Source organism: Phyllobates terribilis, unplaced genomic scaffold, assembly GCF_046119375.1.
Source record: "Phyllobates terribilis strain yellow unplaced genomic scaffold, ASM4611937v1 Scaffold_9__5_contigs__length_417890890, whole genome shotgun sequence".
NCBI lineage: Eukaryota > Metazoa > Chordata > Amphibia > Anura > Dendrobatidae > Phyllobates > Phyllobates terribilis.
The window spans coordinates 203,597,121-203,611,491 of record NW_027362769.1 but is presented as its reverse complement, the minus strand read 5'-3'; the positions used below and the strand labels follow the sequence as shown (position 1 = coordinate 203,611,491).

General features: G+C 51.1%; 2 protein-coding genes across 4 annotated transcripts in view; one reads left to right on the top strand and one right to left on the bottom strand.

Annotated features, from left to right (window-relative positions):
* CDR2 (cerebellar degeneration related protein 2) overlaps positions 1-10,808 on the bottom strand; it is a 29,575-nt gene extending 18,767 nt beyond the window's left edge. The window contains exon 1 of the mRNA XM_073647591.1: positions 10,550-10,808. Within this exon, the coding sequence (XP_073503692.1) occupies positions 10,550-10,628 (79 nt within the window). The 5' untranslated portion in view covers positions 10,629-10,808. The remainder of the gene's footprint in view (positions 1-10,549) is intronic.
* A 169-nt stretch (positions 10,809-10,977) lies between these two features.
* LOC141161991 (transmembrane protein 180-like) overlaps positions 10,978-14,371 on the top strand; it is a 37,394-nt gene continuing 34,000 nt past the window's right edge. For 2 of the 3 annotated variants that reach the window (XM_073647587.1, XM_073647588.1), the window contains exon 1: positions 10,978-11,134. The gene's annotated coding sequence lies outside the window, so the exon portion shown is untranslated. The remainder of the gene's footprint in view (positions 11,135-14,371) is intronic. The other variant, XM_073647589.1, reaches the window with a different exon arrangement.

Sequence of the window (14,371 nt, the reverse complement as noted above, 5' to 3'; positions counted from 1 at the left end):
GTGCTGCAAAAAAGATCATTGTTCTCGGCAGCACAAACTGACTGCATCTAAGAGCACGTCGATCAATATGAACGATTAATTTATAGATGTCAGTGGTTAAGTATGTAGGTTTCAGACGAGCACAGTATGGGCACATTTAAAAGGGGTCATCCAAAACTCTTTATGAACAGATCCACCGAATACTTACCTCTCGGACTAGTGTTGTCCCTCCCCATTTGTCACGTGACATTGTCAGCTAATCAGCAGCCAATGATTGTCTGCAGCCTTTACTATTCTACCAGAGAAGAAGTCCGCTCTGATGGAATAGTAAAGTCTGCAGCTGATTAGCAGCCACCGATTGTCACATGACCCCTGCAGCCAATGGCAAGTGACCAGTGGGAGAACACTGCTGTGACCCGGGGAACGGCACCAATGCGGGAGACATCCAGTTTTGGTCCATCCCTTTAAAGACAAGACTGCTCGTATCAATGTGCACCACTGCAGGTCTCCTAAAGCTTCAGATGGCGCTGTTCCTTTGGTCAGCTGGGATTTGCGATCATTGAAATATTGGCGCAAAAATGTAGCCATAGGGCCCAATTCATAATTTGTGGGGGGTTCAAGTCTTTTTTTAATCCAGTTGTATTTGTTGACATTTTTTGTGCCAAATTCTTCAAAAGGGCACATGCGGTTCATGAATTGAGCATAATAAAAAAAAAAAAAAATGCTCTTTATTTTTGTCTTTGCACTTAAAATCTGCAGAACAGGTAAAAAAAAAAAAAAAAATCTCACATTTCAGTAATTCTGTGCAAAAAATATCTGGTGTACATAAAATTACGGTGGGCAGTAGATATGGAGTAAACCTGCGCCAAATTGAGACTGTTTAGAAAGTCAAAACTGACAAGTCTATTAACATCTGGAAAACTAAAAAAAAAAAAAAAAAACCCGTCCATGATGTCCAACATAAAACGGAAAAAAGGAGGCAAACGCTTGTAGAATAAGCGCAGATTAATAGAAGAATTAGGCACAAATGAAACACCAAAAACTAAAAAAGGCGCAAGTGTAATAATGAATTGGGCCCATAGTGCCCTCATCTGATTCTGGCTGTAAGGTGAAATTCACACTGCTAGACTAGGGTCCAACAACGGTATGTTCACCAGCCAAGAAGTGCAGAGTGCGTGCAGAGTGCGTGCAGAGTGCGTAACAAATTGAAGAACTTTGGACCGAGTGTGATTTGATGTTCTGACAGATTGCACACGGACTGAAGATACGGTCGTATGCACGAGCCCTTATTCTGGATACGTGCATTTGGGATCGCTTTGTTTCTCCTCAGTGTTAGGGTGAAGTTAGATGGTTGGACTGAGATCAGAACGGACTGCTCGGACTGGCCGGCGGCTCTCCAGACCAGAGCGTGGCATCATGTATTTCTATGCAGCTCTCCCGCTCTGGTCAGGACAGCCGCCGGCCAGTCCGAGCACTGCGTGCCGATCTCAGTCTGATTTATATGGCTGTCTCACTGTGCCTTTAGGCTACATATACACATCAACAAGAATTGACCATGTGCGGATCAATTTTTTAGCAAAGAGATATGTATATGACGCGCCCCCTGGGCCATATTCTTTAGGGGGAATATCCGGAGCCGGATCAGATGGGGGTTGTAGTCTTCCGAGTGGCTGTGACCCGGTCCGTGCCCAGGGTGTCAAACTCAGTTGTACGTGGCAGTCCTACAGATGTTATCAAGTTCTTAATGTCGACTACGCCACCCGTTGTGTTGCGGTCACTGTGGCCGCCGCTGCAGCAGGGTCCGCTGAGGCTGGTGGTGTTGGTGCAGCTTGATAGGATAACCCCCAACGGGAGGGGTATGGCCTCAGGGGGATCAGGTGCAGAGGATGGGAGTTGTGGTGATGCAGTGTAGACGGCAATCAGAAACAGAGTCGGGTTATGCAGTTTAGGATGTTTACTCACTGCTGATGTTCTGGTCACTCCAGCTTCGAGTGACCTCCCGAGCCGTGCTGCGTCCACCAGGTTCTGGATCCAGCCAACCCCCAAATAAGTCCGGAGCGTGACCCTGAGCTCTCCTTCTGTCCTTTCTCTGGCCGTCCCCACTATTGATCCACCCAGGTCCAGCTCCCTCGGGCCTTCTGTTGGGAGACCCTTGGCCTTGGGTTCCCTGACCCTCCTCGTGGTATGCCTTCGTGGTGGATGTGGTGGGTGACCGTGACAAACGCTGCCCACGGTCTCCGGTCTCTGGCTGGGGTGTGTTTTTGCCCCCACCAGCTTGGGTTCCGGTACCCTGTGCCGACTCTTCACCCGGGGATTTAGTTTGGGGTCTTAGAGTCCTCTTCTTCTGTTTCCCCCTCTGGGTCTCTCTTTCTCCTCTCTCACTCTGGGTCTCTCTTCTCCTCTGCTCGCTGACTTTCTCTCTGCAACTGACCCTGTTCTTAGTTGGTGCCCACCTTATATACACCCTCTATGTGTGAGCTCAGGTGACCAGCACCCAATGAGCTCCTATCTTTACCCAGGCTGCTCCCCCTATCTGCCCCTACACTACTTGGGATGTACCACCCCCCTCTCACTCCAGCCAGGAACAGACTCGGTCGTACCTGCACATTTCTAAGTGGGAGTACCGTCGGTCTGCTCCTCGGAAATGGGATGTGTGTAGTGCATGCAGCCTACCGAGCTCAGTCCCACACTCCTTCCTTACCCGGGAGTGGAATATCACACCTCTGGGTTGAGGTGCAATACCCCTGTAGCAGCCGAATCCTCAGGGTGCTACATTCCCCCCTGGTAAATCACAGCACGTCCTCGGGCTGCAAGACAAAAACATCCAAACATACAAATTTGTTTTTTTTTTTTTTTTTTTTCATAAACATATAAAACATATAAAACATTATATATATATATATATATATAAAAAACTTTCTCGTCGCCTCTGGCTCCTCCTCCGGTCACTGTGCAACGTGTGACCGGGTAAAGTGCGACAGTCTCTCTAGAAAACTGGTTTTCCTATAAAACCGGTAGGGGGCGCTTTAGGACGCGCAACTATATACAAGGGACAGTGTGGCCGCTCTCTGTCCTCGGCCAGGTAAGGAGGGAAAGGGAATGGCTGCTCACAGTCCTCAGCCTGTGGGATTAAGGGTAAACGGGTGAACAGTTCACATCAGCTGGTCCCAACGGGGACTATATTTGCAGTAACAGTTTCTTTATACCCCGATCGGGTAACTATTTACAGCACCTGCTCCGCTGTACTCAACAACGTCTTCCTCCTGCTCCTTCTTTGGGGATCTCAGCTTCAGACCCGTCCGGATCCTCTTGCTCTTCCTCCTCACATCGCAGCTCCTCCTCTGTCAGGCGATGCACATGGAGGGCGTAAGGTCCTTTGGCACACTTGTGCCGGGTAAAGGTGACCTCGTCCCCGATATAAAGGTCACGACCTCTGTGCCCCTCCGGCAGATGGGACTCCACATCTCTGCGCGTGACAAAGACGTCGCCGGGGGTGTTGTGGTCTCTGATGAAGCCCCACCCATGCTGCATATTGAACTTAATTACAGTCCCGGTGGTGCGGGGACTGTGCGCTGCACGGGGGTCCCTCCTGGTTCGGCTCTTCTGCTCGGCGCTCCTTATTTGGGCCTGTTGTTCCCGGACCCGCCTCTCTCTCCGCTCCCTCGCAAACTCCTCGAGCTGCTGTCGGCAGCACTCAGCACGCTCCGCTGCAGCTGCCCTGGTTTCCTGAGTGAACCCCATTAGGTCTTCTCCGGTGGGGTCCCACTCAAATTGGGTCTCTTCAAGCGGGGGCGAGATCCTCATCACGGGCTTCGGAGCCGGAATCAGGGGTGCACACATGGCCCCAACTCTCCTCTGGTGCTCCAGTTCATAATATTTCTGGGGCCAGATGAAAGGCTGCCCGTCCGGCCACGTGTGCTGGGCAAACAAGTCCTCTCCCAGACACGGCACCCTTGGTTTTACGGGTGCGGGCGCGGTGGTGGTGGCGCCCGGGTTGCCCAGGCCTTGCGGCCAGGCCTGGGGCACCTGGAAGGTGAAGGGCACCGTTAGGACGGCGGCGCCCTGGGCTACCTGGCCTTGCGGCCAGGCCGGAGGCTCCGCGGAGGTAGGGGGCGCTGTTGGTGATGCGACGCCCGGAAATTCTAGGCCCTGCGACCAGGCTGGTGTTGCTTCCTGTTTTGCCACGCTCGGGGTCGTTGCGCATGGCGTCACAGGGGTCGCGGCGGCGGCTTCCGGTTGGGGCCTAGTCTGCGTCGGTGACATGGCGTTTTCGGGCACAGCAGGGGGACTTTCGGGCTCTGCGACGGGGAGCTGGGGCAGGTAAGCGGTGTCCCGGTTTGGGGTATAGACGTCCCCTTTACCTGCCTCCATGCGTTCGGCTCCCTTCTCGGCGCCGTCTCCGGCCTTGGGTCCTCTCGCGCCATCCTCAGAGGCGGTCTGTCTCCTCATCTTGGCTGGCGTGCTCCGGGTCTTGGTTTGCTGGGCCATCTCTCGGCTCCACTCCGCCAATGTCTCTCGCTGTACCCGGGCCATCCTCCGTGCGAGGCCCTCCAGGGCAGTCTGTGCACACTCCCGGTCTCGGGGGAGCTGTGCAAAGACCTCCACTAGGCCTAGTGGGGTCGTGGTTTCCAGCAGGCTCCTGACCAACGGGTCGGTGCTGCTCTGCTCTTCTTCCAGCAGGCTCCTGGCCAGCGGGCCGGTGCTGCTCTGCTCTCTCGCCATCTCCGGGTGAGCTTCTCTGCTACTCTTCTCCAGGCTTCCTGCCTCCGGGTGCGCTCGCTCCAGACTGCTCCAGGCGGCACCCATCTTCGTTCTTTTCTTTCGTCTCCTCCCACTTCGAGGGCGGTCCCGGGGCCACTGGGTGACTGTCAGCTCCAGGGGCGGTTCTTTCACGCTGACAGACACCTCTAGCATCACAGTCTCTGTTGGTGGGGGCGGTTTCCACTTTTGGCGCCATTTTCGGTCCTGGCCCACGATGGGAGGTGGCCTCTTGCCACCCTCTGGCACGCCCATAATGGCGTCCGCTCTTCCAAGGCGGGAAACCTTTGGAAATGGCGGGAATCGCTTCCCAGTGGCGGGAAACTCTGCAGATGGCGGGAAAACGCTGTTAATGGCGGACAACCGGCTGGAATCGACCGGCGATGGGGTCCGATGGCGGGGACCCTCCGGAACCGGCAGGAGACTTCTTCTTGAGGTAAGCTTGCACTTTTCTTCAGGCACGCAGTACCCGGGTGTTGCGGGCACGTAATCCTGCCGACTACGCCAAAGTTGACGCGCCCCCTGGGCCATATTCTTTAGGGGGAATATCCGGAGCCGGATCAGATGGGGGTTGTAGTCTTCCGAGTGGCTGTGACCCGGTCCGTGCCCAGGGTGTCAAACTCAGTTGTACGTGGCAGTCCTACAGATGTTATCAAGTTCTTAATGTCGACTACGCCACCCGTTGTGTTGCGGTCACTGTGGCCGCCGCTGCAGCAGGGTCCGCTGAGGCTGGTGGTGTTGGTGCAGCTTGATAGGATAACCCCCAACGGGAGGGGTATGGCCTCAGGGGGATCAGGTGCAGAGGATGGGAGTTGTGGTGATGCAGTGTAGACGGCAATCAGAGACAGAGTCGGGTTATGCAGTTTAGGATGTTTACTCACTGCTGATGTTCTGGTCACTCCAGCTTCGAGTGACCTCCCGAGCCGTGCTGCGTCCACCAGGTTCTGGATCCAGCCAACCCCCAAATAAGTCCGGAGCGTGACCCTGAGCTCTCCTTCTGTCCTTTCTCTGGCCGTCCCCACTATTGATCCACCCAGGTCCAGCTCCCTCGGGCCTTCTGTTGGGAGACCCTTGGCCTTGGGTTCCCTGACCCTCCTCGTGGTATGCCTTCGTGGTGGATGTGGTGGGTGACCGTGACAAACGCTGCCCACGGTCTCCGGTCTCTGGCTGGGGTGTGTTTTTGCCCCCACCAGCTTGGGTTCCGGTACCCTGTGCCGACTCTTCACCCGGGGATTTAGTTTGGGGTCTTAGAGTCCTCTTCTTCTGTTTCCCCCTCTGGGTCTCTCTTTCTCCTCTCTCACTCTGGGTCTCTCTTCTCCTCTGCTCGCTGACTTTCTCTCTGCAACTGACCCTGTTCTTAGTTGGTGCCCACCTTATATACACCCTCTATGTGTGAGCTCAGGTGACCAGCACCCAATGAGCTCCTATCTTTACCCAGGCTGCTCCCCCTATCTGCCCCTACACTACTTGGGATGTACCACCCCCCTCTCACTCCAGCCAGGAACAGACTCGGTCGTACCTGCACATTTCTAAGTGGGAGTACCGTCGGTCTGCTCCTCGGAAATGGGATGTGTGTAGTGCATGCAGCCTACCGAGCTCAGTCCCACACTCCTTCCTTACCCGGGAGTGGAATATCACACCTCTGGGTTGAGGTGCAATACCCCTGTAGCAGCCGAATCCTCAGGGTGCTACATTTACACATATCCGTGGAAGTGCGAGATCTGTGAGACCCCGATTTTGAGGATAAGAATAGAACATACATCAGACAGCACACAGACGCCTGACATGAATGTGTGACCGGAGCCTAAGGACACATTCCTTGTTCTGGAACAGATGTACAATCTACAGGTGTGAGGCCTGTACACACAGTCCCCCTGGGGCTCCACAGTGCAGACGCCATGTGCCACCATATAGTCAAGTATGGCGGATGTATTGTCTCCTAGAAACAATGCTGTCATGTCACCGCACTACACTGGGCCAGGAGGCCTCGTGATGAGCAATACAAGATATTAACAGTTAATGATCAATCGATTAACCCGACAGCCATCACCTGCCAGGTGCGCAGCAGTGTGGGGCAGTCCGCTCTAGAGTCCACACTGCAGATTAGCATTCCTATTGCATAAGCATCAACCCCGAGTGAAGAGCACTGATCTCAGCACAATTCACTGCGGTTCAGTTTTTACTTGGGCAAAACAGCCTCAGATGACGGCAGAAGACAGATCCAGGCACTGCAAAGGAAGAATGAATTCCAGCTTTACCAGACTCCTATTTTAGGGACTGTGCTGCACAGGGCCAAACAACTTGACTGCATAGGATGTACGGCCACCAGAGGCAGGCCAAACACTGCACCTGTCTGCAAAAGTCATTTAAGACATGGAAACATACTTGTATTACAGCGGTTACACGGATCCAGCACAAACCTCTGCAGAGGTCAGGAGCTGGAGCAAACCTCCACAGCGGCCTGCACTGTATACACCGGGGCGGTGGAAGGAGAGTTTGTCTCAGTTTCTTATTTTTTAATCAATCTGTGCAAAACAAAAATTATGATGAACAATTCTTTTAATCCATAGCCAGTGAGCTCCCTCTAGTGGTGACTTCAGGTAGCAAAAAAAAAAATCTTGTCTTTTCAATAAATCCTCTCCTAAAAATGCAAGGGAAAAAAAAAAAAAGTCCTCAAACCAATCAGCCCATTTGTTTTCAAATTAAAAACAACTTGCTCTTCATATTTACAGGTTTTTGAAAGGTTTTTTTTTTTTTTTTTAAAAATTCAGCCTTTCAAAAACACCAAAGGTTTAAAGAGAAGCAATGTGTCCATTCTTCAGGCATTTTCTACTAGGAAGATGCGCCATAATTTACAATGGAAATCAATAGGAAGGCTAATAAAATGCCCGTAAAATATATATATGTTTTCATAGCATTTTTTTAAGCGTTTCCTCTGAAAAAAAAATGCAATCGCTCGATAAACCATCAGGAAAATGGCAATAAAAAACCCTAAAAAAAATCTCTGAGAAATGAAACATGCTGACAAGAGAAAAAAGAAAAAATAGCAACTAAGTTTCTGCTAAGAAAACTCAGCAAAGCTATGTGCACATGGAGTATTTTTGCTGAGTATTTACAGAAAGTTTTTAAGGCTTTTTGAGATTTAGAGAGTTTTAGGCTGCGAGTCCACTATGCGTTTTTCAAGCGTTTTTTGCCACGGAATTTCTGCAGCGAAAACGCTTAAAAAACGCTTGGTAATACGTGCCCCATGGTCCCCAATGATAATCCGCATGTGCTGTGCACATTTCAGCTGTGGATTATCATTGCGGAAATCCGCAGCATGTCTATTAGTTGTGCGGACACGCAGCGTAATCGCCGCCATTGACTTGCATTGGACCGCGTGACATCCGCATGACTACATGTGCACGTGTGGATATCACACAGTTGAATGTGCGGATGGTACCCAGGTTTAGAGAAGAGGAGACTCATCCAGACCTGGGTACCATAGAACCTGTATAAAAAAAAAAAAAAAAAAAAAAAAAAAAAAAAAAAAAAAAAAGAGAGAGGAATTTAAAATAAAAAATAAAGATTATACTTACCTTCCAATGTCCTCCCGGTGTTTTCTCCCCTCCGTCTGGTCTGCTGTATGGGTCGCGGTGTTGTGAAGGACCTGCCATGACGTCATTGATTCATGTGACAGGTCACATGACTCAATGAGGTCACCGCAGGTCCTTCACAACACCGCGAGCTGCCCAAGGCACCGGACGCAGCGAAGAAAACACCAGGATCACATCGGAAGGTAAGTATAATCTTTATTTTTTACCATTCTTATTCTTTTTTAAACTATTACTTGGTCACACTATATAAATCCATGCCGGTTGCATGGATTTATATAGTGTGAATAAGTTGTCAAGCACTTTTCCAAGTGATGCTAAAATGGCTTGGAAAGCGCTTGATAACCCGCATACAGAAATGCATGCAAAGACGCTTCACAAACGCTTCTACCTGGCGGGAAAAACGCATGTACAATCCGCAAGAGTTTTTCCTGCCAGAGAGAAGCGGAAAAAATACGCAGCATTTCTGCATCGTGGCCACATAGCCTGAGTTCAGTTTCTGCTCCAAACAAACACTCGTCAAAAAACCTTTGTATGCACAGACATACTTGGGGAGAAGTTTTTCTTTTTCTGAAGTTGGCTGATGAAGTTTAAAATACTTTTTTTTTGCAGCCTTCTGATTGGACTGTGTCTATTTTGGAGAGAATTCCGTCAGGATTTGATTCAAAGTGACTTTTTATTTCCCACCAGGCATTTTCCTAAGCCTCTTCAGGAGAAAAAAAAATGCTCAAGAAGTCTTAATGTGAACAGGAAAGTGGATTTCCCACAGTAATGAATAGGAAGCATTTTCCAAGTATTTTTTAGGCTCTGTGCACACTGGGCATTCAAAGCTAAAACTATCTGATGCCTAAGTTTTCTTTCACAAAGCTGCTTCTGAGTGGGGGAAATTGCTGCACGGACGTGTTGGATCCGCTATTCAGATTGCACTCAGCCATGCAAGTCAATGAGTGCATGGAAAAAAATTAAGACTGCACTTGGATGACATCTAAGCGTCTCGGATAAGAGAATCTACAGCAGTCTGCACCTGCCCAAGAATGAACATATCAAGCAGTTAAAAGAAGCAACAAAGTAATGAACATGTGCACAGCAATGTTGTTTTGACATTGCTGTGCACCATGTCCATTTTTTTCAGGCAGATTCAGAGTGGAATTCGCCTGAAAAAGTTGTTTTTCCTTTATAGAAGGTTTGAGATTTGAAGAGTTTCTGCTACAAAAACTCCATGAAATACATCCTAAAAATGGTTTGAAGGAGGATTTTAGAGCAGATTCTCTCCAAAAAGAATGAGTATGAACATAACATCCATTACATGTCTTAAAGACAAAAAAAAAGGTGTCTTACCTCTTTGTCTAAGTGAATAGAGAATGTCAAAGAGTTAGTATAAACTTTCCTAAAAAGTTTTTAGAATAGAATTTTAGATGGTAAAAATAATAAAAAAAAGTTTGAATAAATTATGAGCAAGAACCATTTTCAATTCTATAAAAGCATAAACCGGGTTAGCCGTAATATCTAATAAGTGTGATGAGTGGGAGCTGATCCTGCTATTGTGACGCGCACTACAGCGCTTAAGGTCAAGGCTGTTAAAGGGACAGTGCACGGGCTGGGATTGCATCAAGGACACCACATCCGCTACTCTGCAGGGCATGTACACAATACAGGCTGCAATCACTGAGCACATATGACGGACAGGAAGGATTGTAGTGCACCAGACATAGGAACAATGAAGACCCACACACTTTATAGGAGAACAAAACCAAAGAAATGAGCCAGAGCACAAGATCATGTTCACACTGTGGCCATTTAACAGACAAAACCTAAGATCTACGTAGGGGTAGAACTTATTCCAATGTCTACTCCATTGTGATCGCTAATAGGTAAAATGTACGACACTGATCATGGGGTATCCTTTAATGAAAAGTAGCACCTGAAGCGTAAATACTCCTGCAACCGGATTGTTGGCGGCTGGTAGGATTTATCTTTACAAGTCGCTGCAATGGATTCCAGGTGATCATCAGTGATCACTTGCAAAATAATGGGACCAATTGCCTGATGTGAAGGGGATATATATATATTTATTATGTATGGGTATGCCAGTATTCAGACGAGACGTTTCCTGGCATTCTGCACCCCATGATGATCTGTGACCGCTGCCATCCCAGCATGAAGGGTGCAGCGCCCCAGCCGCAGCTGCACATGGACAAGGTCCCTTTAAATGCTCTCACCTTGCTGCAGGTCCTGCTGATCGTACCACGGCTCATCCTCCTTGATCTCAAACTCCTCCACATTGCTGTCGGTTAACATGATGGCAGGTCGGACTTAGCTCCGCTCTCCCGGCACTCCCACTCCCGGCTGCAGCAGGCGGCGGCGGTAACTGATGCTGACAGCTCGGGCAGCGGCTCCTTCTGCTCTGTCTCAAGTTTGCCCCTCCCGCCTCCTCCATCCCCCGAAGCTCTGACGGAAACAGCCGAACGCCTCCGACCAGCGTCGCAACGTGGCAATCGGAGGGTGTGACGTCAAATTTACAGCTGAGAGGGACAGTTTATAAACTAACCAATCAAATCTCGGGATAAAGGGAGAGCGGAAACCTTTGAACCAATCACCTTTTAGTAAAGGCACATTGCCCTTCTGTGATTGGTTAAGCACAAGAACACGCCCAGATTTCTGCTTTGACACTTCCGTGTTTTGCTGCTATATGCTTAGAGTCTTGAGGCGTGCGGGTTGCGACGGGCAACTGGCCGGTGGGAGATCCTGCGTGTCCTAGCGCCCCGTGTGTACGCGTCCTTCCCATCCATGTCCTCTGCCTGGTAGTATGTGTTCACTATGGGTACTTGCTTTACGTTTGGTGAAGGTGCTAGATATAGATGTGTAGTATCTCGTGCTGCTCTACCACAGATTCAGTTCCTCCCCAGTAACAAGAGCTCGGCTTGCTGTTAATGAATGGGACCTGTGCTCACCAGGCCCAGATAACTCACATGCTGTCTGCATTCACTGACTGCAAGCAGATCCTGCAAATGCTGAGAGCGTGACACAGATCACATGCTGTGTTGTACCCGGTGTAGATCTACTAACACGTTTTTAAAATAAAATAATGAAAAAGCTTTTGTAAATCCATGCAGGTCGGTGCAGTGTCTAGAGATTCCCCCGGAGGGTCCGGGTCGGTCCGGAGATTGCCCCCCGGAGGGTCCGGGTCGGTCCGGAGATTGCCCCCCGGAGGGTCCGGGTCGGTCCGGAGATTGCCCCCCGGAGGGTCCGGGTCGGTCCGGAGATTGCCCCCCGGAGGGTCCGGGTCGGTCCGGAGATTGCCCCCCGGAGGGTCCGGGTCGGTCCGGAGATTGCCCCCCGGAGGGTCCGGGTCGGTCCGGAGATTGCCCCCCGGAGGGTCCGGGTCGGTCCGGAGATTGCCCCCCGGAGGGTCCGGGTCGGTCCGGAGATTGCCCCCCGGAGGGTCCGGGTCGGTCCGGAGATTGCCCCCCGGAGGGTCCGGGTCGGTCCGGAGATTGCCCCCCGGAGGGTCCGGGTCGGTCCGGAGATTGCCCCCCGGAGGGTCCGGGTCGGTCCGGAGATTGCCCCCCGGAGGGTCCGGGTCGGTCCGGAGATTGCCCCCCGGAGGGTCCGGGTCGGTCCGGAGATTGCCCCCCGGAGGGTCCGGGTCGGTCCGGAGATTGCCCCCCGGAGGGTCCGGGTCGGTCCGGAGATTGCCCCCCGGAGGGTCCGGGTCGGTCCGGAGATTGCCCCCCGGAGGGTCCGGGTCGGTCCGGAGATTGCCCCCCGGAGGGTCCGGGTCGGTCTGGAGATTGCCCCCCGGAGGGTCCGGGTCGGTCTGGAGATTGCCCCCCGGAGGGTCCGGGTCGGTCTGGAGATTGCCCCCCGGAGGGTCCGGGTCGGTCTGGAGATTGCCCCCCGGAGGGTCCGGGTCGGTCTGGAGATTGCCCCCCGGAGGGTCCGGGTCGGTCTGGAGATTGCCCCCCGGAGGGTCCGGGTCGGTCTGGAGATTGCCCCCCGGAGGGTCCGGGTCGGTCTGGAGATTGCCCCCCGGAGGGTCCGGGTCGGTCCGGAGATTGCCCCCCGGAGGGTCCGGGTCGGTCCGGAGATTGCCCCCCGGAGGGTCCGGGTCGGTCCGGAGATTGCCCCCCGGAGGGTCCGGGTCGGTCCGGAGATTGCCCCCCGGAGGGTCCGGGTCGGTCCGGAGATTGCCCCCCGGAGGGTCCGGGTCGGTCCGGAGATTGCCCCCCGGAGGGTCCGGGTCGGTCCGGAGATTGCCCCCCGGAGGGTCCGGGTCGGTCCGGAGATTGCCCCCCGGAGGGTCCGGGTCGGTCCGGAGATTGCCCCCCGGAGGGTCCGGGTCGGTCCGGAGATTGCCCCCCGGAGGGTCCGGGTCGGTCCGGAGATTGCCCCCCGGAGGGTCCGGGTCGGTCTGGAGATTGCCCCCCGGAGGGTCCGGGTCGGTCTGGAGATTGCCCCCCGGAGGGTCCGGGTCGGTCTGGAGATTGCCCCCCGGAGGGTCCGGGTCGGTCTGGAGATTGCCCCCCGGAGGGTCCGGGTTGGTCCGGAGATTGCCCCCCGGAGGGTCTGGGTGGATCTATTTGATGCTGGATCTCCCGCTGCTCATTGCAGATTTTGTCAGGGTGCAATGCCTATTAGTTTGTGGCAAAGTCACTAAATTCTGATTACGCTACAGTTACATAAAATCAGAGTATCCCTTTAACTATCACCATTTCACTGCCACATTAAAGGGATCCTGTCACGTTGGGTTATACAGTCTGATCTGTGCAGAGCGTGACCTAGAGATGGAGAAGCTGAGCAGAATGATATAGAGGTGGTTATATATAGTAAAACTTGCATCTTACTCATTACAATCTCTGGTGTTTGTGTGTATAGAGTCCAGGGAGTACATACATTTTGCTATTTTACATAAATGGTTGAAAGATACCTCTTTTACTTTGTACATCTGTATTTAGAGTTTCGATCTATCCAGCACACAGGCAGAAAGTGATAGATCACAAGGACACGGAGAGAGAATAATAGGAGATCCGGTGCCCGGTATTTACAGGTTTATGCCACCAACTTGTACCTCTTGGCACAAAGCTGTAATTGTGTTTAATAAGTCATGCGTTTAATGGAGTGCCAGCTTTAGACATTGTTGCCTTATAGGTTAGGTATACAATCGGGGTCAGACTACTGGATGCCGACAATAATTGGGCACTGAGGTCTCTTTAGCTTTTTTCCAAAGCTCCCAAACATGATTTTTGTGTTAGATATTCCTGTACAGCCCGGGTTGTAAAGCCAGAAGCTGAGTCCATTTAGTTAGCGGTGGTAGTGGTTTATAAAAATAATGCGCAGTGGCGTTGCTCTAGGTATCGGTGGAGGCTTTATAAGACATCGATGAAATATTTTCTTAAAATTCCATTCATTTTGAAACTAATGGTTAGAAATATTCTTACCAATGTGAACAGATTGTGGGGTTCTAAAAATGGGAAAAAAAAATAGGTAATCATCAAATTCAATGTGGCAAGTGATGTGACCGCATATGATCCTGGTATATATTTTTTTTCTACTGTAAAATATATTTTAATAGTTAATTTTTTATAATTTAACAAAATTCAAAGTGAATCAATGAAAGATCAATCTAAATCATATGAATATTTGGTGTGACCGCTCTTTGACTTCAAAGCTGCATCAATTCTAGAAAACGACACACTCGAAGGAAGTCGATAGGGAGGTTGTTCCAAACATCTTGGAGAACTGACCACAAATTTTCTGTGGATGTCGCTTGTGCAAATCCGTCTGTCTCTTTATATAATCCCAGACAGACTCGGTGATGCTCATTAGAAGAAAGAAGGTTGCTAAAGGGCTGGAGAGCAGTGCAATAATGAGGGTCTGCAGACAGCAGTGAAGCATGGTGGAGGGTCCTGCAAGTTTTGGGGCTGCATTTCAGGAAATGGAGTTGTGCATTTGGTCAGGATTAATGGTGTCCTTAATGCTGAGAAATATAGACAGACACTTATCCATCATCCAATACCATTAGGGAAGCATTTGATTTATTC